Genomic DNA, 25820 nt, shown 5'->3' on the forward strand with positions numbered 1-25820 from the left:
GCTCATCGAGCTGGGGGCGGGCTCATCGAGCTGGGGGCGGGCTCATCGAGCTGGGGGCGGGCTCATCGAGCTGGGGGCGGGTCATAGGTGGCACGAGGAAGTAGGATTTCAGAAGTTACAATTGGAGCGCCTCTTATCGTAAATGTGGAGCAAACAACAGATTTACATTCATAAACACATCCGAGGGACACATTTTTACTGTTATATCATCACTAAAAACCTAATAATGTCTTAATAATGTCTGCTTCCACAATGAAGTCATTTGTTTACATGCGGGCGGTGAGACCTGGCTGGTGCCAGAATGGGGGTCGTCTGACCAGTGTTATTGTTGAACAGGAAGTGACACGCACCGGGCCAGAGCCTGGCAAGAGAGAGCTGATGGTGCACATCCTCAGCAACAATGCCACGAGTCAGGATGGATTAAGCTGCTAGCATGTCAGGCCTAACCAAACAAAAGCTAAGGGGCAGGAAGCAGTAGTGGAGCCTCCACAATCACGTGGAATTGGGTAGAAATAGAATTAGAAATACAATCAGGAATCTTAAGTCTCTCTTCAAAGTTTGTCTTTGTCACCATACTTAAGCCAAACTGACCTTTTGAGGGTTTTTCATATCAATCAATATCAATATTGTATCAACTCACCACAGACTCACAGTCAAGTGTGTGTGGAGGTTGCATGTTTTTCTCGTGTTTTTCTACAAAAAATACACGCCTCCAAGAAAATGTGCCCAATTGAAACCAAACATCAACCATGTGTATGACACACATACTGATTTCATTTCTACTACTTCTGCACTCTGTGTATGCCACCGGCCCCGCCTCCACCCACCGAGACGACACCGACTGACAAAAGTGCTGACTCCAATCCAATCATGCCAATCATGTTCCAAGGTGCTATAAATTCAGGTGTACAAGCCACACCCACTGAGCTGAAAAGAAAAAAAACACATTGGCACATATAGTCACATGTCCACGTCATAAAATGGCAGCTCTTTATTTAAAACGAGCCAATTATGAGTGATGAAACTTGTCAATCTATTGCAGGAAATTGCAGGAGGGCCATTACTAGGGATGTTTGTTACCGATATCAGCATAAAAATGTGATATCAGTCGATAGCGGTGTCGGATTTTTTTCCAAATCATATAGTGATTCCACCACAGGAGATATGTAATGTTAAACACATCGGTATCCGCTGATATCGGTAGAGCTGGATGATATCGGTATATTGATTTTTGGCAAAAAAAAGCCAATATTGGACATCTCTATTCATGACTCAATAGAACAGTCTGACTTAGTGTCATTCCCATGTTGATGTCACATGTCCAACCTCCATGTTTGACTTGCAAAGACACAGTTGGAGCATGTCAACAGTAATATTGGAGTTCCGGGCTGTGTGTTCTGAGTGATAAGGACTGCACAGCTGCTCGGCGACAGCTTGCCCCGCTGAATGTAATAATGGGCCTGTCAATAAGTAGCCATGGCACCAAAGGCAGATAATCGGTTTAAACCAGTCCTACACCTAAAAACATCCCCTTCTGCATGGAGAAACGCTATCGGCAAAGAGCAGTGCCTGACTGCAATGACTATTGTTAAGCCACATGCTTAATTATATCAACACTGTGAGCCACAAGCCAGCTGGTTGAGTTGTGTGTGTGTGTGTGTGTGTGCATCAGGGCACAAATAATCCCAGCAGACGACTGTCTTTTTCAAACATGCATGCACCAGCACCATCCCACCATGACTCTAGTCTGTCTAGTTTATCCAGTTGTGGAAGAAGGTGACCATTTGCAAATAAATCCTCTTACCTGTGTTAGTTCAAGGTAATTACACAAACACGTCTCTTCTATAGGGACACCATACATGGCTTTGTTTATACAACACACAACTGAGGTGGTTTTCCTATATTATGTATTTGTACAAACTGCAGCTGTGCATATGATCTAGATATATTTACTTTATCGATTCCCATCAATTGTAGCACAGTGCAAACAAAATAATCAAAATTCATATACATAACGTGTATACATTTTTTTCAATTAATTTATTTATGAATGGTTGTGTGCCAGTTTTGATTTTAGTCACAAACTCATTTTTTTGTTTATTTTCTCTCTTATTTTATCCATTGTTTATTTTGTGGGTATTCGTATCTATACATATTGTTTGTGCAAAATAAAAATATATATTTTTGACAATGACAGTAATAGACTGTCATTTCACCATTGGATGAAATGAAATGTATCATTAAAAAATATACAACAAAAAATAACTAAAGTTAAAAAGGACCTCAGGTTCTGTAATTAAAAAATGCATTGAAATACTTTACTCAAATAAATAAAAAACATTGACCAAAAAAACATGCACATTTTAAATAACATACAAAATACTGTATTATAATGGAACTTTAGTTATGGTGTGCTTGTAAAAAAATAAAAAAAGTTATTGAAACAGTTTGACTCAGTAAAACTAAGTGAAACCCGCCACTGTGTGTGCAAGCCTACTATGAAGATGGGAAGTTCTATTGAGGAACAAGACTGCACGCAACAAACCGCAGTCAACCACATCCTCTAAAAGGCTCTTTGCTTAACATAGATTTTTTTTTTCTTTTTACTTCAGACTGAAATGTGCAGAACTAGCACTACCGAAGCTACATTGCCGGTTGGAGCCCAGAAGAGTGACGCTTGTCTGCTTGTTTCCAACGGCAACGCTACATCTTTATCAAACATCTATACAAACAATGCTCACCACCTCCCGGCCAGTGCAAACAGAGCCACCCGCCCAAACGCATGCAGTAATAAATGCATGGCAACTTATAGAAAGTTCAATTGGTGGTGGGGGTGTAGAGAAAAGTTGGTTCTACAAATTGCAAAAGTGGTTTAACTTGTGTTTTTCTTAGACGAGCCACAGCTGGATGCCAAATCCAAAGCAGCTCGAGTCAGTATCAACTTTCACTGTGACCTTCTTTGAGGACATGAGCCAAACATTCCTTTCTTGGATGGGCAAACCACAGTCGCTATGGTAACAGGACCCCCTCAGTCACCCCAGCAGCTCGGGAACTTCAGTGAGGATTATTGCCAACATGGAATTTCTCTGACTAGTAAACAATATGCATTTATTGAAAGTATTTCAAAAGGGAAAAATATGTATAAATATAGCTTTAAGAGACATTTTACAAGATACACCAAATGTTCCATTTCAAAATATCGTTCCAGATCACAGGCTGTAACATAGTGCCTGTTAAACTGGACAATAAAACACTTCTCAGTAACTTTATATTGAAGGGACTGAAAGAAATGTTGGAACGAGAACGTCGCTCTGAGGACAAGAACGCACAGAAATGCATCACACGTGAGTGAATGGAGGCCTTTGACTGGGAGCCTCATACACTGCTCCAATTTCATATCATGTAAAACTGCCCCTTTCACACCAAAAAAAGTGCATTTTTACTGCTATGAGAGGTTGATGCTACAGTAAACCTCGGATATATCGGAAATTCGCTCACAACGGACAGATAAAAAAGAACCGATTTTTCTGTAATGCATTTCCAATAAAAATTCATTGCATATATCGGATTTTTTATCACGGATTTCGGACAAAATCTCCAGTCCCGTTCCAATGCATTTCCATGAAATTTCCCTGGCATATATCGGATGGCCGCATCGTTATGCTAATCTTGTTGATGTCACTGGCTATTGTCTTTCTCCTGGCTCCAGATTTAGGACAAATGACGTCAATAATACTAGCACAGCAGTGAATGAGATCTTAACCTCACTATTGGAAATAACGTAGGCCTGACGGGCGTAACAGGGCCTAGCTTAATTAACAATTTGTTATGCTCAGAGTCCAGTAAAGTTCAATTCTCATTACCTTACGTCTCTTTTCATTGCCCAGTCCAGGTACATTGGAAACATAGTCAAGGAAGTGCCTTTTTAGAACGGATAAAATCCCATTTACGCATATAAATCCGATATATGCGTAAATCGGACATTTTCCGGTATACGCATATAACGGATTTCGCTTACATCGGACAAAACCAGTGGGAACAACTGAATCCGATATATCCGAGGTTTACTGTATTTTACTTATGTTCTCACATGGTTTTCTGATCTAGTCTATTTTTTGAGCCCTGTATTCTTAGTTCTGTTGTCCTGTACTAATTTTCAGCACTTTGGTCAGTGTTTGTTGTTTTTGGGTTTTTGTTTTTTTTTATCAATGTGCGATAGTGTGTGCTATAATTTTTATATAGCTCATCTGTAGTCAATAACAATAACTTTCCTCTCCGTCCTTCAGCTGCACAAATTGAACTCCCGTGTACGTCAAAATAAACCAAAATTATAATCTAAATTCAATTTTGTATTAAAATTGGCTTCACAATTAGCAGGGGAACAATCCAACGGTGAATTCTATGTAAACGTTACCTGAGATTGAGTGTTACCTGGAGGCTGCATCCACTCTGCGAGGACGCCTCAGAACTCCACAAGGATGGATCTTCTTGATTGGCTAACGTCTGCTTGACAAACCTCAGCATTCCTGTCAAAGAGCTGGCGTCCGCACCCGGAGTGACATCGTGGCCTCCCTCCTGTATCATGGTGAGCTCTGTGCTCGTGTCAGCCACCATGTAGGTGAGAGGGTCGAAGGAGCGCTCGCAGCTTGACGCGGGCTCGGTGCTGCTGAGGCCGTGCCAGCTGTGGTCTATTGTGTCCGAGTAGGACCCCCCCCACGACTGCGCCTCCCTCAGCGTGGCCTTCAGGCTAGGTGGGAGATCCAAGGACGTGTCATTGCTACAGCTTTGCAGCAGCAGCTGCAGGCCGGCGTCGTCCGGGGGTGAGCTTGTGTTTTTGCTTTTGGGGGGAGTCCTGTGAGCACGTGAGGGTGAGTGGACAGTGGAGGAGTGCTGAGCAGGAGGGGAGTGAACGAATTTACAGAGAGAAGGCAGGGGGCTCGTCCCGTCGTACACAGCTGGATTCTGACATTCCGCTGCTCGCTCCTGACTGGAGACTCCAGCCTGGAGATGGATCACCTCAGGATCCTGCAGTGAGAAGAATACATATGAGATTCCAGCACTGGAAATGAGTTAGAGAGTTAAAGAGCATTACCTTGATGAGCAGGGACTTATTGGAGGTCTCCATGGAGGACTCAAGCTGACCCCATTGGACTCTGGTTTGCTGTAACTGAGCACTGAGGTGCTCCAGCTGGACTTGAAGCTGAGTGTTCTGAGCTTTAACCCGCTTGTACAAAACCCTGCTTTCCTCCAGCTGGGTCTCAGTCTGAAGGAAACGGTGCTGGCTCTGTTCTAACTGGCTCTGCAGATGACTGGCGTGGCCCGCGGTGCGGTCCAGCTCACTCTTAGTTTGCTCCAGCTGGGCTTGACACTGCTGGAGTTTAGAGGTGAGCTGTTCCTGGGAGGAGCGCATGGTGGTGGACACCTTGAGGAGGTGACCTCGGTTCCGCTGGAGGGACTCCAGCTGACGAGGAAAAAAACGCAATGCAGATTCATTAACAATTAAATTGAATTGATGTCATTTATTACAATATGAATTGTATTGTTATTTGTGCATTTGTATTTTACTTCCTGACCTGTATTTTTGTCCAAATTTACTTACATGTTTACTCATTATTTGAAAATATCTTATATTCTTAGTTTTTTAATATATGCTATTCCTTTTCTTCTGCAACCATGTGATTTCCCAAATCTAAATTTAAAGCACCTTATAGTGTGAGAATATCCAAACTCCAGCCAAAGTCTGTGAAAAAGACATGTTTGTGGCTGTGTGGGGAAGTTCGTGGTAATCGAAATGAAAAGAATGAAAGGACATGAATAAAATTGAAAAAAGAGGTAATGAAAGCAGACAGACATAAACAAGGATTGGTTCATATTGCATAGCAACAGGATGAATCAGGAACTAAGCACGTCATCACATTGACAGTGTTCAAACCAGCTTCAAACATTTCACTTCTGTACAAACATACAGTTTTCATACTGTCAAGCGTTCAGTTCATATTGTGTTTATTATCATTGGTGTAAATATTATTACTACATTTATCTTATCCACGTTTAGATTCCTTGACTACGAAAACATACCATGGAAGGGTTTGAACCATTTAAAGAATGCTAACAGTGCTAACACACGAACGTTAGCAATGGTAAGTATCTGTCCATGTGCCTACCACTGAAAATGCTAAAAATGTGATGTTATTTAAAATGTTTAAAAGCAAATAATTCTTTAAAATAATGTTAGTATGCTAACATGCAATGTTAGCATGCTAACACCCAGCATGATCTCCTTAAGTTCATATCCATGAAAATCTAAACAAAAATGCTTGTATGCTCATGTTAGCATGTTAACACCTAGCATAATACAAAATAGAGTATAAAGAAAATGGTTTCAAAAAATGATACTCGCTAATGTTGACATGCTAACCCCGAGCATGATAGTGCCAAGTGTTTAATAAGTGTCGATTGATGAAAACAGCTAAAAATGCTACTATGCCAACATACTATTGGCCTGTTAGCAAAGCTAACATGCTAATGTTACCATGCTAATACCTAGCATAATAGTGTCTACCTATGAAAATGAATATAAACACTACTATGCTAATGTTAGCATGCTAACAATGCTTACGTTATTATTCTAACACGCATTGTGCTTGGCGGAGATAACAAATTGGACTAGTGTACCTCTCTATTGTGCTGGTCCTGCTCCAGTTCCAACTCTTGCTCTAAAGAAGTGACCATGTCCTGGAACTTGGCCTCCGACTGCTGCCAGCGCGCCTCCTTCAGAGCCAGCTCCTCCTCTGCATGACGCAGCCTCACATCCTACACAGGTACACACACATGAGGCACCAACATGTACTATGCTCCAGACGGCAGCTATAAAGCTATATAAGCAGATTATGTCGTTTGTACCATCTCCTTTTCTTGCAGCTTGAAGGCGTCCACTTCTGTGGTGAGAGCGTCACGCTGACACTGAGAATCATGTAGTAACGTCTCAAGTTTCTGTTGACAAACAGCAGCATTTTATCAATGATGAACAGGACATTCAGTACGAGTTGCTGATTTCAGGTCAACATTTGCAATATAATTTTTGGGTTTAGTTTTCTTCTTTATCATATTTTTTAGAAAGTGCTAATGGCCAATAAAATAAAAAATAAAAAAAAAACAGCCGTGGGTCATAAAAGGCCCCTGGGCCACACTTTGGGCACCTCTATTATAGCTGTTTATTTGTGTGTTTCACAGCAATTATGGTGCATTCAAGGGCTGCTGCCTAACAAAAAATCTCAATGCTTGGTCATCCATCTGTTTTCAAAACCGCTTATCCTCACAAGGGTCGCAGAGCCTATCCCAGCTGTCTTTGGGCGAGAGGCGGGGTACACCCTGGACTGGTGGCCAGCCAATCCCAGACATAGATCCCACATATAGACAAACAACCATTCACACTCACATTCATACCTATGGACAATTTGGAGTGGCCAATTAACCTGGCATGTTTTTGGAATGTGGGAGGAAACCGGAGTACCCACGCATACACGGAGAGAACATGTAAACTCGTGCAAACAAGTGGGGAATTGAACCCGGGTCTCCTAGCTGTGTGGCCTGCACTCGCCCAATGCTGGTAATTCTGACTACTAATGTATGTGTTATTACTAGGATTAGACAGCAGATGGCAGCACATCAGCCAACTGTAGTGTACATCCTGCCAACATGACAGAATGGTGACATCCACCAAGTACAATGGTCAGTGGTTTCTTCTCAATTGATTGCATCAAAAGTCACTAAATTAGAGCTACGTTGACATAAATTGTATTTGTGCCATGAGCCACAGGTGACATTTTTAGACATGGCAATAAAGCTTTATTCTGTCCAATGGTCTCTATTTTAGAACAAACTATGGTCATTTTCCATTGGTGGGTTCGAATACAAACGGAAGGTCTGTAATATTTCTGACACGCCTTAGTACTTATAATCACTGTTACTATTAAAAATAAGATTCACTCTTCAATGTACAGTACTGAATGTCTTAAACACATCTTGGGACATCTTGTTCTCTAGTGTTCTTATTCAACTTCTGACCTTTCTGTCCACGAGCTCTTGTCGCGCTTCTCTAAGTTCTTTCTCTTTGGCCTCCACGCTCTGTTGCAGAGACTCCACCTTCCTCTCCATCTCCTGCTTGTGCTCCCGGATGACCACATCCAGCTGGGCCAGCTTAGGAGCAGACGCAGAGTTGAGTGTGTACAAATGAAACCTAAAGATATGTTAGTGTGGTACCAGATTTGCTCTTTGCTGGAGCTCCCCCTGTCTTTCCTTCAGTGCAGTGTCCAGGTCTAAAACCTCATGAGTTCTTTCCTCCAAATCCCTCCGGGTCTCACTGTGAACACACAAAGTTGAATGTGTTTGTTTGAAATGTTATAGCATGAATTTGTGGATAGAATAAAAGGAACATGGTTGTTTTTGTCTATTGGGACCTGTCATATCATTTATTATTGTGATATTTATCGAACCGGTACACATATTTTACATTAGAAAAACCACCAAGCTACTATTACTTATTTTGTTGTATGAATGGTGGCTAAACACACCTACTGCCATTCCAGTGGAAGAACATTAATTGATAAATGATCATTTATTATTATTATTATTAGGGATGTCCAATATTGGCTTTTATGTTAAAAACCGATATTGTCCAACTTTCAACTTCTGAAACCGATATCAGCAGATATTGATGTGTAACATGACATATCACGTATGTGTTGGATACAGACTTTAATATCAGTTTTCAAAATCCGATGTCACATTTTTATGCTGATATCGGGCCGATATCCATCGACACCGATAATTATCAGACATTACTAATTATGTGATTCATTATTATTGCGTAATCATTTCCTATGGCACTGGGGGACAGTAACACTTGAGCAAACATCACAAGTGAGTAAAGACCAAAGAACTGAAGCCTTGTAGTCACACAGTAGACTCTTTATGCTGTTAGTGTGCAGTATGTTCCCTTAAGTGCTTAGTGTACTGTAGCTGCAGGCAGCATGTTGCACAACAGCTTTATCCATGTCCAAATGACATCACAACCAGAGTGTACCATGAAATTGACAGTTATCATAAGGAAACCTTTTCACTTCAAAATGGTACAGATTACATAATATACAGATATGCATATGACACCATTAATATTACAAGTACATGTATAAAATTGCCATTATGTTTGAAGTAAAAACATATTTTGAATTACAATGTTGGCATTGTTTCACAGAAGGCACAAATAAAGTCACGATCCACCACCCAAAAGAAGAGCTCACAAGGGAGTGTAGCCTCACCTAAGACGTATGCTCAGTTTTTCTACTTCCACTTGCCGCTCATCAGCCATAGTTTGTGTTCTCTGCAGGACATCTTTGAGCAAATGCAGCTGCGCTAGCGTCTCAGCCAACTCTCCGTGCACCGTCTGCAGCTGGCCCTCGAGGAGCTGGACCTTTTTGACACAGTTCTGCTTGTCGGCCTCGCAGCGATGGAGTTTCTCCTCCAGGTCAGCCACTGGGGCGGACAAAGAGAGGGACCCAAATTTGAGAGTAAACGTGCGACGCGGCCCAACTGTTTGTGTCAAACTGTCACTATTTTGCTTACCCAAGTCATTCTTGTTTTCAAGCTGGCTCCTTGCGTGCTGCAGGCTCTTGTCCATGTTGCTGATCTGAGACGTCTTGATGGCGACTTCCTTCTGCAGATGGTGCAGCTCAGACTCTTTAGACCTGAGCTCCGCTTGGAAGCTTCTCGTGTCTGATTTCACCTGGCTGCAGATGTGAAGGAAAAATGTGATTCTTATAAAAAACGCTGATTCTACACGACATATTTAACACATGGTAATATTTTCCTCACCTTAACATGAGCACAGCTCCCATTGTTGACTTACAGAGAAAAAGCGAAGCTTATGAAAGAGTAAGACTCAACAAAAATGCCCTTTGGGGTATATAACTAGCCCCATCCAGCAGAAGGAAATAGCTCCAACACAGCTGTATGCTGATTTATATGTACTTGCTGATGGCTAAGGGGGGCGGACTAAGACAGGCGTGCCACGCCTACAGTGTGGTGTAATCATAAGACCTAGTGAAAGTGTTTGATTATCTTTGCTGAAAATCAAACTTAACAAGAACAGTGTCTGTCATACAAAAACGTCTTACATAAATGCTATTAAATAACGGCTGTGCATGAAGGAGAAGTAGAAAACAACTTGCAGACATGATTTCGTATTAAGGTGGATGTGTGTGATGGGACTTACTCGAGAGTCTCAGACAGTTGAGTGTTCTTCTGCTTGATGTCATCCAAGTACTTATCTCTCTCCTCGGTCTCTTCATGTCTGTTCCTCACCTCATCTTGTAGAGACACCCGAGCTCGCGCCAGCTGCTGCTCCAAAGTGGACACCTACAGTATATTCAAAAATGATTAATATTGACAAAATAAAATGAGTACATGATGTGACGTCAACGATGTGAGCAATGACAGCTCTCATCAAATATTTAGCTTGTTAGCTTCCAGTTGCAAGCAAACTGTGGCAATGAACTCTTTCGATACCAATGATGTATGTATACCTTTGTAAAATCCTCAACGCCCGATGCCAAAGACGTATTTCTATATATTTGAGCAAAAAGAGGTGATGACGCAACTGCACACTTGCGGATGTCACGTTCAGAGCAGCTTATAAGTCAGAGGTAGGGAACCTATGGCTCGGGAGCCAGGTAGGGCTCTTTTGATGACTGTATCTGGCTCTCAAGCATTTCTTACCACAATAAAAATGTATGTTTGCTAACATTTTAAAGTAAACATCACAGAAATCACTGTTAAAAATATAAAAAATCAACAACTTTCTTATGCATTTTAATCCGTCCATCTATTTTCTACTGCAATACGGCCGACCATATCTATCTTTCCTGATGATATTTTCCAGGTCAAACACCAAAACTTGATTATTACTGGGTAATGCGGTATTGTACCACGGTCATTAAGATGTAAATATAAACTTTCCTCCTTTAGTCAAATAGTCACCTAGCTAAAGCTGCAGAACCAAGCCTTCTGGTGAAGATGGCCAAAAGAATGAAATATACTGAGTATGGTGCAAAACCATGCAGCAGCAGAAGTTGCATTAATGGCAGCAAGTATTTGATTTGATTGGACACTGCGCTGCTCACAAAAGTGTGCTGGCCACACCCCCTTGGCGTGGGGTAGTGTGCCTGGTCTACGTAATTAGAGCCCATTATATCTAAAACTGTTGGTCTTACATAAAAATGCACACATTTTATTGCATTCAATGTTTAAAAAAATGTATATGGCTCTCACAGATACACATTTTAAAATATCTGGCCTTCATGGCTCTCTTAGCCAAAAAGGTTCCCGACCCCTGCTATAAGCCATATAAAACGGCCACAAGGTGGCACTAGTACATTTGATAAGAGCTCTGTATGCGATGAGCTCAAAATGCAATTGAAATAACATTTTAAGCATCATTAAGAAACACTTTATTTTGCTGTTTTCTACCTCTGAGTGATCAATAAGCTAACAAGATGGTCATGAAGTAACAAACAAATCCCATCTGAACTCGTCTGTGTGATAACATCATGTGGTTATTGTTTTGGAATGCGTTCAATTTTGTACAAGACTTGTAGCGCTGCTCACATAAGAGGATGGCGTAAAATAGGTTGCCCTGGGGAAACAAACACATAGCCAGGAAGTGAGTGAGTCTCCACAATGTCGACTTTTCCTGTTGTTGTGAAGTTAAAGCAATGAAATGAATCCGATCTTATTCAGACATTGTATTAAAATGCGTACTTGACGTCAATTTGATTTGTTAGCCAGAGCAGAATGTTTGTGCTAAGTCCCCTGTTTAGCTCAGCTCACAGAATGCACCTCATTGTCTTCTTTAAAAAGGAACATCAAGTTTTACCACAAACTAAACGCTGCCGAGCTATTTTTGCCATCACAAGATCAAACTGCTTTTCCCCTGCCAGCAATCGCCATCGTGTCAGTTTGCTAGTGAGACCTCAAATAACTGGGCAAAAGTGTTTTGGGGGGGTGGGTGGGCTGCCCATTTGTGCTTTTTATCTCCAATTTTTTTTGCAGAACACCAGTGACAATTTACATCAGGGGTGCTCACACTTTTTCAGCATGCGAGCTACTTTTAAAATGACCGAGTCAAAATGATCTACCCACTACAAAAATGCAAAACATCTATTTATTTTCAAATGTATTGAGGATTATTTGTACGTACAATGTATGTTGATGTACCTTACATAACCAAATGAGCCAATATTGCAAAACACACATAATTAACTATTAACATTTTTTGTAATTACCTGAGTTTACTTTGATGACTTGCACTGAATTGAACCAGCCAGGGATGCATAGTCCGGACAGTAGCTGCTGATAGCCAGCCTCAAGCACACTTCCAAATGTTTATCAGTCATGGATAATATCCGTATCATAATATCCGTATAATATTCCATATCCGTATGGAAGTGATATGTTTTTTGCCTTTTTACTTGGTCCAGGTTTTGCCTTTTTACTTGGTCCAGCTCCTTCACTCATTTTAGTGACCATAAACTTTAAGCGAGGGCTTAAAATCTCGCAATTCGCCGACTAGCTTAGCACTTTGCATCGTTGTTTACGCATGAGCGGTGACCTAAAGGTCAAAATTCAGTTGTCATCTGATTGGTTGTCCTGTATGTCAATCAAGTAACGGGGATGGATGATAGGCTGACATCGTAAGTTCTGCTGCACTTAGAGACGTTGTTTGATTTGATTGGTCGCCCGAAGGGCAACATTCAGTTGTCATCTGAATGGCTGCCCTGTATATCAATCAAGTGACGGCATTGATGCTAGGATGATATTTTTTTAATGTCACGCTGTGATCGACCAGCGATCGACCAGTACCACCTCCGCGATCGACCGGTAGATCGCGATCGACTTAATGAGCACCCCTGATTTACATGATATAAAGTGGACTTGAGGCTCCGAGATTGGGTAAACTTCTTCAGGCCTACACACACATGCAACCAAGGACACTCACATGCACATGCACGTACGCACACGCATCCCTTCTCTCATCCCATGCCTACACAGCCATACCCACAACTCGCGCCAAAATATGGCTGCATTTGTTGCGGCTGTCTGCAGGCCTCAGCTGGAGCTCCACTCCCTTTTCCCCCTTTGTTTACTTCATTTGGATTGAGTTGGACAATTGAGCAAACAAGATAATTAGCAGTAAAACAGTCCGTAAAATAGAAACATTGCATTCACCTGTTGTTGCAGCTGACTCTGGCTGTCCTCCAGTTCAGCGATACGGGCCGTGCTCTCGGTCAGCATCGTCTGCAGCTGCTGCAGAGAAAGTTGAAGCTGCAGGTTTTGATCACTGGAGCTGTCGGCCACCCGTGTGACTCCATTGAGTTTTTCCTGCAGTGAACACACCTGGAGGGGGATGGGAGGCAATGAGTAAATAAGTAAAGCAGAGGATCGCGGCGTCAGTAAGCTTCAACACTGCCTACTTTGTCTTTGGATCTCTGCAGATCATCCTCATAGCTCTTCTTTGTCTCCTCCATCTGCTGCAGATGCGACATCAGCTCTTCTCTGCAGGCCGATAGGGACGACTGGAGCTCACACACCTGAAAACAAAAAAAAAAAAAAAGTGAGTTAAAACTGTGAATTTCTCAAATTTGACAAAAATGTGGCCTTTCCTATTTAGGAATGACATCCATTTTATGTACAGTGGTATCTGGGTTAGCTTGCATTATGGCACATGTAATAAACTGTTGTATTTGCGCTTGTCTCCTTTTTTGGAGTGCGACAAACTCTAAATAAGCCGCTATGACAGCAACATTCTACAAACTACGAATGAATTCACAAAATAAGTCATTGCAAACTTCGTAGACCACGTCCGTGTTGCCGATCTTGCCAGGATGCAATCGAAGCCCTCATCAACAATAAGTATCATCCTGAAGAAGAACAAAGTGTGAGCTGCTAGAAATGCAGCATGCTAGAAAGTCATGAACAGCCCTCTCTGCGTGGATTTTGAGTTTGAATGGTTTTCTGCATGTTCAACAATAATGATCGTCTATTAAATGTGTTTAGTGTTATCTGGAAGGGATTCATTGGTTTGTGATGTTTGTGACCATGTGATGGATTAGGGAAAAGGTTCAGAATTGGCTGAGATGTTCGCCTGTCACTCAGCGATATAAACCCGTCAGGCTTAAACATGAAAATGTGGGTTTTGTGGTGAGAGTCAGTCAGTTCAGCGTATGGATAGTGTTTGTCAATGGATTGGAGGGTTTGGTTAGTTTGGAGTTCAGACAGAGAAGGTATGGAGCCAGCTAAAAAGAGGAACATTTCTCCTGTGTGGGAACATTTTGACTTGATCAGTCCAAATAAGGAAGCCAAATCCAACATTATTAAGAGATGGTATGTTTGCATTGTCACTGTTTGTCATTGAGAGGCGAAGTGCTTATGTGTTTCAAGGAGTTGGGGTACAATAATAACACCGCATCCATGTTCAGGCATGAACGTGCCTTTCACGAACATAAAGATGAAACTGGACCTTCACCCATCCATGGTAAGGTTAATAGTACTACATGATAGTATTAATATATTACAGTATTACTAACACAACTTATGTTCATTGTGCAAATGAAAGATCACTCGTTTTTATCAGCCACAAAAAAACTACAGAGGATGAGGCCCTTGCTGACATGGATGTCAAAAGATAGCCCTAAAGCAGGGGTGGGCAAACTACGGCCCGGGGGCCACATGCGGCCCACCAAACGTTTGAATCCGGCCCGCCAGTTGCTTTTAAGTATTTCAACTTTTAACATACCAGCTGGCAACATGACTTTCAAGTCGGATGTCTTATTCAGTAAAAAAAAAATAATAATAAATCGTAGTTTGATGTGGTCTGATGTTTAAAGTGCTCCTGAAAAAAAGGAAACAAGAACATATAGCTGATAGTATGACAATTAAAATTAGACAAATAATTCAAGGCGTAAAATTATTAAAATTATTAAAAATTATTAAAAATTATTAAAAATTATTCAAAAAAATATTAAAAATTATTTTAAAATTATTAAAAATTATTTAAAAATATTAAAAATTATTTAAAAATTATTAAAATTATAAAAAAATTATAAACAATATTAACAATTATTAACAATTATTAAAAATTATTAAAAATTATTAAAAAATATGTAAATGTTATATTATATTATGTAAAAATATTTTAAAAATATTAAAAATCATTAAAATTATTAAAATTATAAGCGTAAAATCATGTGTGTTATATACATACATATAAATATATGTTCTGGCCCCCCGCACAATTTTGTTAACTCAATGCGGCCCATGAGTCAAAAAGTTTGCCCACCCCTGCCCTAAAGCATAGTGGAGATGTTGGATCAAAAAAGCCTCAAAACGGCTCAAACCAAAAATTAAGAAAAAAATTCATTCATTCATTCATTCATTTTCTACCGCTTATCTTCATGAGGCTCGCGGGGGTGCTTGGAGCCTATCCCAGCTGTCTCCGGGCGAGAGGTGGGGTACACCCTGGAATTAAATCAAATGGCTTCATCCAAGAACCCTGGTACTGGAAGACTGGCTTTGTGTGATGAATACAATATGAAGACATATTATATACATACATATATATAGAAGACATATGTGGAGAAAAATGGGTGAGGTGGACACTGTTCACAGACAGAAACCAAGGAAATGACTCAAATTACACCATGACAAGGAATGTGAAATCCTAAATTGTAAACTGTGTATGTCCAGTGCCCCCCTTTTTTTAGTTAGTTTGTATTAATGTTGACGTTTTGTTTAAAAAAAAAAAAACTACAAAGGATGATTCATGATTCAAAAAAAAAAAAATTATTCGCCCATATTCTAAGTTACACAAGCACTTTCCCGGACATAAAACCATGATGAAGCTAGCCATATCACATGATACATGGCATTGATGGACAAGAAAACATTCAGTATTTTACATATACTGTATATTTTATGTTGCACTTTGTAGATTAATCATTTGGTTCTAATTATGTTTGTAGTACATAATCATTTCTAAGAGCCAAAACAGATCAGCATTCAATGCATCACACTGTAATTGTATCCAAGACCAGCAGGTGGTTCCGTGTGCACATGAAGCTTCAAGAAATGAATCCATTCTCCAACCAGTTGACTGAAATGGTTCAAAACCTCACGGGGCTTCATCTGGCCATCACTAGTTTTACATTATTTTCTATTGGAAAACTTGCTTTGGTTTGAGTCAGACTTTTTGGAACGGAGTATTGATGCTCACAAACGATCCATCCATCCATTTTCTGTACCGCTTATCCTCACTAAGGTTATGGGGCTATGCTGGAGCCTATCCCATCTAACTTCCCAGGCAGGGTATACCCTGGACTGGGTCGTCAGCCAATTGCAGCGCACATTCACACTCACATTCATACCGATGGATAATTTAGAGCAGGGGTGCTCACACTTTTTCAGCATGCGAGCTACTTTTAAAATGACCGAGTCAAAATGATCTACCCACTACAAAAATGCAAAACATCTATTTATTTTCAAATGTATTGAGGATTATTTGTACGTACAATGTATGTTGATGTACCTTACATAACCAAATGAGCCAATATTGCAAAACACACATAATTAACTATTAACATTTTTTGTAATTACCTGAGTTTACTTTGATGACTTGCACTGAATTGAACCAGCCAGGGATGCATAGTCCGGACAGTAGCTGCTGATAGCCAGCCTCAAGCACACTTCCAAATGTTTATCAGTCATGGATAATATCCGTATCACAATATCTGTATAATATTCCATATCCGTATGGAAGTGATATGTTTTTTGCCTTTTTACTTGGTCCAGTTTTTGCCTTTTTACTTGGTCCAGCTCCTTCATTCATTTTAGTGACCATAAACTTTAGCGAGGGCTTAAAATCTCGCAATTCACCGACTAGCTTAGCACTTTGCATCGTTGTTTACGCATGAGTGGTGACCTAAAGGTCAAAATTCAGTTGTCATCTGACTGGTTGTCCTGTATGTCAATCAAGTAACGGGGATGGATGATAGGCTGACATCGTAAGTTCTGCTGCACTTAGAGACGTTGTTTGATTTGATTGGTCGCCCGAAGGGCAACATTCAGTTGTCATCTGAATGGCTGCCCTGTATGTCAATCAAGTGACGGCATTGATGCTGGGATGATATTTTTTTAATGTCACGCCGCGATCGACCAGTACCACCTCCGCGATCGACCGGTAGATCGCGATCGACTTAATGAGCACCCCTGATTTAGAGGAAACTGGAGTACCCGTAGAAAACCCCCACACACACACACAAGGAGAACATGCAAACTCCACACAGAGATTCGAATCCAGGTCCCCAATCTCCTGACTGTGTGGCCAACATCCACTCATCCACTGTCCAGCCTCTAACCAAGGTTCAGGAAATAAAGTTGAAGAAAATGTGAAGTTGTTCGCCGTGTTTTGGCAATATTTGAAAGTTTATTATTGCGATACTGACCTTGGTAGCAGAGTTGGCCGCCTGTTCTTTCAAACTCTGGAGCAACTCTTCATTGTGCCTCACTCCAATGTGCTTTTCCTGGAGCCAAATAAAACACATGCACCGTTCACCAATGCACTTGCATAAATCACGTTTGCTTAAGAGGTGCTTGTCCTTACTTGTGTCAGCTTCTCTACAGAGGTCTGAAGCTGAAAAGCAGCAGCTTGTGCCTCATCTCGCTCTCTCTGAAGAGAACGCAGTTCTTGCTCCATGTTCAATACCCGGGAATGAGCCTGGTCCACAGACAACTGCAACTGCAATCACGAGAAAACAATGACTTTGCATTATTGTCTTTTGCTGCATATTCTTTAAAAAAGGCATAGTCCAGGGGTGTCCAAACTTTTCCCACTAAAAAATCAAAAGGGTCCAACTGCCACATTTACACATTCTAAACCAGGGGTCGGCAACCTTTACTATGAAAAGAGCCATTTCACCCACTTGCCCACTAAAGAAAAATAGCCTGGAGCCGCAAAACGTTGTATGTTTAAAACAACATTGGAGGGAAAAAAAAAGACGAGTTGGAGTACTCTTGCTAGTACTGGAGATAAACTTTTGTTTTTAAATGAGCTCTAATTTATTTTTTAGAATCGTCAAATAACTCATTAATAATAATTAATAACTCAAATAACTCAAAGTATTACTCATTTCCCTTCATGTTAACCTGTCAGAGAGAACTGGATAGCATCCTGTCTGCTCATTCAGTCACCAGTCAGAACTCAGTCAGGATGCATTCATGGTCTCACACAAAGTTGGATTTTTGTAAACTCATAACAAAGACGTGCATTTTCACCACACGGGTGCTAAAAAATATTCAAGCATTGCAAAGGGAGCCGCAACAAAGAGGCTGGAGAGCCACATGCGGCTCTGGAGCCGCGGGTTGCTGACCCCTGTTCTAAACCAACCAATCTAAATATGTAAATACCTTTTTCATATAAAAAAAAAACAGCTTTGTTTTTCGTTTCGCATTATCGGCGGCAAAGTGAATTATTAGTACAAGATACTTTTTTTGCTTGTTTTTCCTTTAGTTGTAATGTTTTTACAAAAATGTACATACTTAAACATAATAGGGTGATTGCTAGTTATCTTTATTTAGCTTCACATTTGTTAATATGAAAAAGGAGCATGTAATGGAGTTGTAATAAAAGTTTTAATAAAATTCACTCACCACTAGATGGTAGCATAGGTATCCTTTAAGATGGGATGTCGGTTCTGTATTTATTGGCACTATATGCATGCAGTCATTAGGGGTGGTCGATACTGTTACTTTTAATATCGATCAGATATCAAGTAAATTATTGATAATAGTGATAATTATCGATATAATTAATAATTTTGTGATTTTTTTTCAGTAATTTGTGAACATTTTACAATATATAAATGCAACAATCAAAATTATACATATATGTTACCATATAATATCAAATAATGGATCTATACATGATCTGTCTTGACATACTTTCTGGATTATCTACTCTATCTTAACGTTTCACTGTTAAAGAAAAGTTTAACGATAAGATTGATTTCTTCCTGGAGCCTTTGAATTGGGGTCTGCGTGGTTAGCACGCTAGGAGACCAATTTCAATATTTTTCTTGTGTTTTTTTCTTGTAATTGTGTCTTTTTCATATTCATAAATAATATTAATATTTTTTCAATATTAGAAATGTTACCCAAGCTAGGTTTCCTCAATGTTGTTTGGTTTGCTTCTCATAATAAGACCTATTCAAATATATTTTTATATTATGTATATTTTATTTTTATATTAATATTTTACTGTTTAATATTTCACCTTATAGTATTTTTCCTCTTAATATTATGACTTTATTCTCTCAATATTTTATCTTCATTCTCATGAAATGACTGCCCCTGAATCCGTAGTGTCTCAGTGCCCCCATTGCTTCAAAATCAAAAATCAATTCCACATTACCAACCAAATGAAACAATTGAAACAACAATCACCATGTCTATTCTGTGCTGCTGCTCCGTGCATTGTTGAGTGTGTGATTGTTTAGCCTTCTCCAAAGATTGCTGGTACTCCCGTTGCTTTTTGCTCATCAGTGACTGGTAATGCTGAAGAGTGCTCGTCTTCTCCTAAATCAAATATAAGAAAAATGTGCATACAACGTAGACAAAAACATGCTAGCGCTATCATGAGGCAAGAATTGTTTACTTGTTAGACACCTTTCTGAATATATAAGTGAATGTCTTTGGTACCTGTAGCTGCTTCTCCAGGTCAGTATTCTTCAGTGCAGCCTGACTGTATGATGACGTTTTTTCCTGCAACTGATTCTCCAGCGCAGCAATTCGGGCACCCTTTCTCTTTAACTGAGTTGACACAAAGAACAACGTGTTGAATTGTCACACTTTCTGCCCACCCAACAAAAGACAAGTGACGTTACTTCTTTTTCTGTGGCCAAGGCTTGGTTGGCTTTGTCCATCATCTCCGCCTGAAGGTTCTGGGAGTGGGAAGCTCTTTGAGCCTGCAGGGAGGAAATCTCCTCTTGAGCGCGGCTCGCACGCTCTTTAAGTCGCTCAACCAGGCTGCTTTGTTTAGCGCGCTCAACCTCCTTCACCTGTAGGACCTGAAGTAGCTGCCTGTAACCTTCACCTGATAAGACAAATCAAATGCCTAAAATGGTGGGGGTTTATGATTTTAAAAAGCTTCACTGTGTTACTGTGATGGTGAATGTAAGGCACAAGTGTCAAACTCAAAGCCGTGGGGTCATATTTAGTCCGCCATATCGTTTACTATTATTTATGATGAAATATTACATAGAAATAATAAAAACAAAATTCCAAAGACACACTTAAAACATTCAGTCCCAGCTACGTATCACAAGACAAGCCCTTCGCTACCGGCCATTTTAGACAGTTTTGACACTATTGTGTTCTATGGCTATATAAAAGAAAGATTAGAATCCTGTACGTTTTTCCAGTCTTTAGTAATCAGCAGTAGAACATTGGCAAGTTTCAGGAAAATATTTGTTTCAAACTAAAAACCAACTTTGTGTGGAAAAAACACATTTCAAGCTCACATTTCTAACTCTCACTTTGACACATTTTTTTTTTGCTTTTGTGACCTATACCACAATGTAAAAAATACATTCATTCATTCATTTACTACCGCTTTTCCTCACGAGGGTCGCGGGGGTGCTGGAGCCTATCCCAGCTGTCTTCGGGCGAGACTGGTCGCCAGCCAACCACAGGGCACATATCGACAAACAACCATTCACACTCACATTCATACCTATGGACAATTTGGAGTGGCCAATTAACCTAGCATGTTTTTGGAATGTGGGAGGAAACTGGAGTACCCGGAGAAAACCCACGCATGCACGGGGAGAACATGCAAACTCCACACAGAGATGGCCGAGGGTGGGAATTGAACCCTGGTCTCCTAGCTGTGAGGTCTGCGCGCTAACCACTAGACCGCCGTGCCGCCCTGTAAAAAATACATTAAAACATAAAAACAATATAATTACAAATATAACACCTTCAACAATGTACAACATTCACATGTGCATGTGTTAAAATATCGCTATGATATGTAACCTTATCGAGTGGATAAGCGGTAGAAAATGAACAAATGAATGTAACCTTCTACACGCCACGTTCTTCCACTAGGTTTTTTCCATAACAATGACAAAACTGGCCATAACTCGCCATAACTAGTGAGAATATTATGGTATAGTTGTACTATTAATTAGAGCTGCTGATGATCATTTTCTTATTTCTTTCTGTCTGTCGATTAATCTGAAGCTTGTTGTTTCAGTTATTTGAGTTATCAGTTAGGCCCTAGGTTAACCAAATCAATACCAACCAAACACAAAGAGTGAGTGGTTTGATCCGCAACATATCAGAAAACACAAATATATTGGGTAAGTTATTGGGAAATTTAAACTATTCAAATATAAGAGGCTGAAACAAGAGGATTTTTGCATTTTTTTCTATCAAAAATGATAAATCGAATACCAAAATACCTGCTGATTAATTGGATAATCAATTAAGCTTTAATGTTAATACACTAGCCTTTACTTATTTTTGTAATTAAATTCCCAGGGTCACCCGTACCTGGTTTAAGCTTCAGCATGTCTGTGCTTCTCGGATAGTCCACCGGGGGCAGCATGCACGGCCTGACACACAGTGGCCCCACACCATCCTAAAATGACATAATAAACATTATCTTGTGCTTCACAGAGACAAATATGAAAATTCCGCAAACAAGTTATGAAACCCTGGAAAGGAAAAGGAAGGTCATGCGAGGTGACCCCCAGCTACCTCTCGTAGATGCAGAAGAGATATTATTGCCTCCAGGCTGACTGTCTCTGCTTGGCTTTGTTGAGCTGCTTTGTGGCTGAGGGCCAAACACTGCTCCTGGTTCTTTGTCAGCGTCCGCAAGTCTTCCAGTTCCTTGCGCAGAGAAACCAGCTCCTTGCACTCGGCGCTGCGCTCTATCAGCTGTCTCCGTAGGTCTGAGCTCCGTCGCCCGGCATCCTCCAGCTGGGCTTGGAGCGCAGAATGCTCGGCAGCCAATGTCTTTGTGTGCCTCACCTCCTCCTTCAGCTGGCTGTAAGACCCAAGGGGAGGTAACGGGGTGATGAGCTAGCAAGCAAGGATTAAAACACTCAAACAAAGCTACAGATTTTTTACAAACCTGATGGTTTCACAGTGCCCTGCTTTCTCTCTCTCCAGCACAGCGCACTTTATTTCAAGCTCTTCTTTTTCTCCATCACACTCAGTGAGACTTGTTTTTAATTTGTTTTCATTCTCCATCACCTTTAAAAAGCAAGTTAACACATAAGGATACCTATTGTACGCCGCAAAGTCAGCTGCATGTAGTCTGAGTGAGTACACATTTGTTCATATTGGAAGCCTTATTATGAACAGAGATGAACTTATTTGTACACTTGTATGTTGTAGTGTTATTAAAATCACTGTCTGCGGAGTTTATAAAGATTTTCGATTAGGTTTGCATCAGAATATTTCTATTCAACCACAGCATCTCAATAGGATTCAGGTCAGGATTTTGACTAGGCCACTCCAAAGTCTTCATTTGGTTTTTCCTCAGCCATTCAGGGGTGGACTTGCTGGTGTGTTTTGGATCATTGTCCTGCTGCAAAACCCAAGTTGGTTTCAGCTTGAGGTCACCGCACAATCTCCTTCAGGATTTTTTGGTAGACGGCAAAATTCATGGTTCCATTTATCACAGCAAGTCTTCCAGGTCCTGAAGCAGCCAAACAGCCCCAGACCATCACACTACCACCACCATATTTTACTGTTGGTATGATGTTCTCTTCTGAAATGTGGCGTTACTTTTACTCCAGATGTAATGGGACCCACACCCCAGGAGTCATCTGGGAGAGAACTCCAGGCTTTCTTTCTCCCCTCAATCTTTTTTCCTCCCAATAAAAGGTTTTACTTAAAAACTGCATTTTATGTTCAGTTGCGCTGTCATTGACTAACATTTTAATTAGTTTGATGATCTGAAACATTGAAGTGTGACAAACATGCAACAAAAATAAGAAATCAGGACGGGGCAAACACTTTGTCACACCACTGTATGATATGCGTGGTCGACATGATATGAGTTTTTCATCTGATTTCATATTACCTTTTGAAATGTAATGGCAATGGTGGCCTTATACTCGTTGAAAGCTTCTTTGAGTTTCTCTGCATTTTCAAGTGCTTGGTTTCTTTGTTGTTCTGCCCTGTTAAGTATTATAAAAAATTATAAATAAATTATTTATTGTATTGTAAATTAGATAGGAATGGAATGAATGCACTGGTAAGGATGCTTACCTTTTGCTCAGTGCAGTCTTGTTGGCCAGTTCCTCTCTGACACTGCCCAGTTTCTCAGTCAGATTGACTACCATGATGTCACTGTGAGCCGCTTCCTCCTGGCAACGCTCTGCCCTCAGCTCTGCTGCCCTGAGAGGCACAAGAGGAAAAAAACATTACAGGGCATTGATGTTTACCGTTTCAAATATATGACAGGAGTAAGGCTGAAGGTTTCTAAACTATATGATATGAAGTCAGGGGTGTCCAAAGTGGGGCTATTTGCACCCCAAAGCACATTTGAAAAATAGAATTTATAAAGAATTTGAAAAATTTACAGGAATAAAAAGTCAATATAATATAAAGTCAAAATATTAAGAGAAGAAAATTGTGATCTCACAATGATATAGTAATTTTAAAATATTTTTGGTACCCGTCATTACCCCGAAATTACAAGTGGCAACCTAAATTTATTACATTTTTCAACTAAAATTCCTTCATGTGCAGCACACAGAGAAGAGTCGCTACCACAAGGTTACCCAGCATGCCTTGAGGTGTGTTCATATGGGTCTGGTTTTCTGTGTAAGCGTTATTTTGAGTCCCGTGTGGTGCGGTGGTTTTCAGTGTTCCATTTGTGTTGACTTGTGTTGGTTTGGTTCACACTGGGAGTTACATTTAGCATGTGTGTTGACCTCAGAACTTCCTTCAAGCAAGAGCGCCGTTACCACCTTTGGGACTATTAAGAGGCAACTATTGCACAAATACCCTACAGAATAAACTAAAGACTTGCAACACATTGAAAAGGAATTTGTGGTCCACTTTTGGCTCACAGCCCACCAGCTGAGAATCACTGATGTAAACAACTATAGTATACTACAGTTTATGTAAAGAGGTCATGAAATTACTTGAGTTCTTTGGCTTTGGTCTCCACTTCTGCTTGAAGATGACAAATCTGCTCATTCAAGACTGCCTCCTTGTGAGCAGGCCCCACCCTGGAGCATCGCAGGCAGGCCTGCAGAAGACGACGCAATATTATACTCCTCGGTCTTTTCGGTGCTCAAGTCCACACTGTTCAGCGTTTCAGCACATTTTGAACAACTTGCTGTTCTTTATCAGGGACCTGAAGGCAACATTTACAATGGTGTGCGATCCATGAATGAGTACCCTTCATCATGCCATTCCCATTCTGACATCATGAGACCAAGATAACACTTCACAATCGCTGCCAGGCTTTCAACAGGATGTTCTCAGAGGGAAGTGGCCACTGAGCTTACAGCGTCATCAGCAGTACAACGTATTCATCCTAAGAGATAACTTTGCACTCGATATACAGTACATTTGGGGATGGGTGTGTACCTGAGAGTTGGAGGATAGGAGTTCATAGGGCGTAGCGTCAAGGTCACTGATGAGCTGAATATCCTGCATGGTCAGACTAGCATTTTCTTGCCGTACAGAGCCCATCTTCCTCATCTTTCTCCTTGCAGAAACAGACTCCATGTCATAGCTAGCATGAACTACAGCAGTCTGAATAAAGAAAGACGGACACATATGTGGATCTGAGAAGTTTGTCTGCGGTTTGAAGAAGGTGGTGCTGTTTTTTAGGTGACCCAGTCATTTTAACCACAAGCGTGCATGGTGACCCAGAAGCCAAAAACTATTGGCTACTTTATATACGAAAATCGTGCAGTTCATTGATAAAACATTAGTGTTTTATTGGCATAATCTTAGGCTCACCCCGTTGTTGTCTCTCAAGTCAAAGCAGACTCATCAAAGTCTCCAGCTTGTTAAATCATTATTGCTGCACATCCAACTGGAACATGCAACCCAGCCAAGGAATCAACAACGAGCCAGTTGTGGTAAGCAATCCGTTCGTCCTTTCTTGAGTAGAGAAAAAATGTACCCATAGCGGTATTTGTTAAACACTGTAAGAATAAATGATACATGACTATCAACGAGTAGGTAGCATGATAGCATGCTATATGTAAACAAAGATGGTCGCTAATCAACAGGTGGCTAGCAGGGAAAGTTAGCTAAAGCTAAAACATACCAAAAAACCAACCGGACCATGTTGATAAGTTGTAGATACTAGATTTGTGTTAGTTTGTCCTGTGAAAATACACATTAAATGCGACTAAACACTATCAGTTCGCTCGATATCATTTAGCGTTAGCCAAAATAACTTAAAAGTAGTCGTCTCCGCCCATATTATATCTACCGGCTGCTGATTGGTTAGAAGAGAACAGCCTACATAATTATTGGTAGAAACGACTGTCAATAACGCAACCCGCGAACATTGGCGCGTGCTATGAAGTGGCCCAGTAGCCAATCAAAAGAGCCTCACAAGGCGGAAGCTGAGTCCTGATACCAATACAGATGACTGATTTGAGCAGTAATAAATCACAGTTGTGCTAGAGATGTTTTTTGTATCTTTTTTTTTTTTTACCAAAAATGTG

The 25820-nt window shown here is 40.6% G+C and overlaps 1 protein-coding gene across 2 annotated transcripts; it reads right to left on the bottom strand.

The window, feature by feature from the left end:
* Positions 1-82: 82 nt before the first annotated feature.
* Positions 83-25607, bottom strand: LOC131125630 (coiled-coil domain-containing protein 18-like). Of its 2 annotated transcripts, XM_058067347.1 has the most exons (25): positions 25102-25607; positions 24724-24891; positions 24273-24379; positions 23392-23520; positions 23204-23300; positions 22247-22368; positions 21871-22159; positions 21664-21751; positions 19992-20200; positions 19807-19917; positions 19552-19683; positions 17714-17848; positions 17556-17633; positions 13530-13646; positions 13285-13452; positions 10274-10416; positions 9625-9788; positions 9321-9534; positions 8263-8362; positions 8068-8199; positions 6904-6993; positions 6676-6813; positions 5093-5461; positions 4432-5025; positions 83-927 (listed from the first exon to the last, which is right to left on the bottom strand). In XM_058067347.1, exons 2-25 carry the CDS (start codon positions 24862-24864, stop codon positions 901-903), a joined length of 3894 nt encoding a protein of 1297 aa, XP_057923330.1. In that variant the 5' UTR covers positions 24865-24891; positions 25102-25607; the 3' UTR covers positions 83-900. The 2 variants fall into 2 exon arrangements, with proteins under 2 accessions (XP_057923330.1, XP_057923331.1); XM_058067348.1 differs by lacking the exons at positions 22247-22368; positions 24273-24379; positions 24724-24891; positions 25102-25607.
* Between the last annotated feature and the right edge of the window lie 213 nt (positions 25608-25820).

The sequence above is a fragment of the Doryrhamphus excisus genome, chromosome 3 (assembly GCF_030265055.1).
Source record: "Doryrhamphus excisus isolate RoL2022-K1 chromosome 3, RoL_Dexc_1.0, whole genome shotgun sequence".
Lineage (NCBI taxonomy): Eukaryota > Metazoa > Chordata > Actinopteri > Syngnathiformes > Syngnathidae > Doryrhamphus > Doryrhamphus excisus.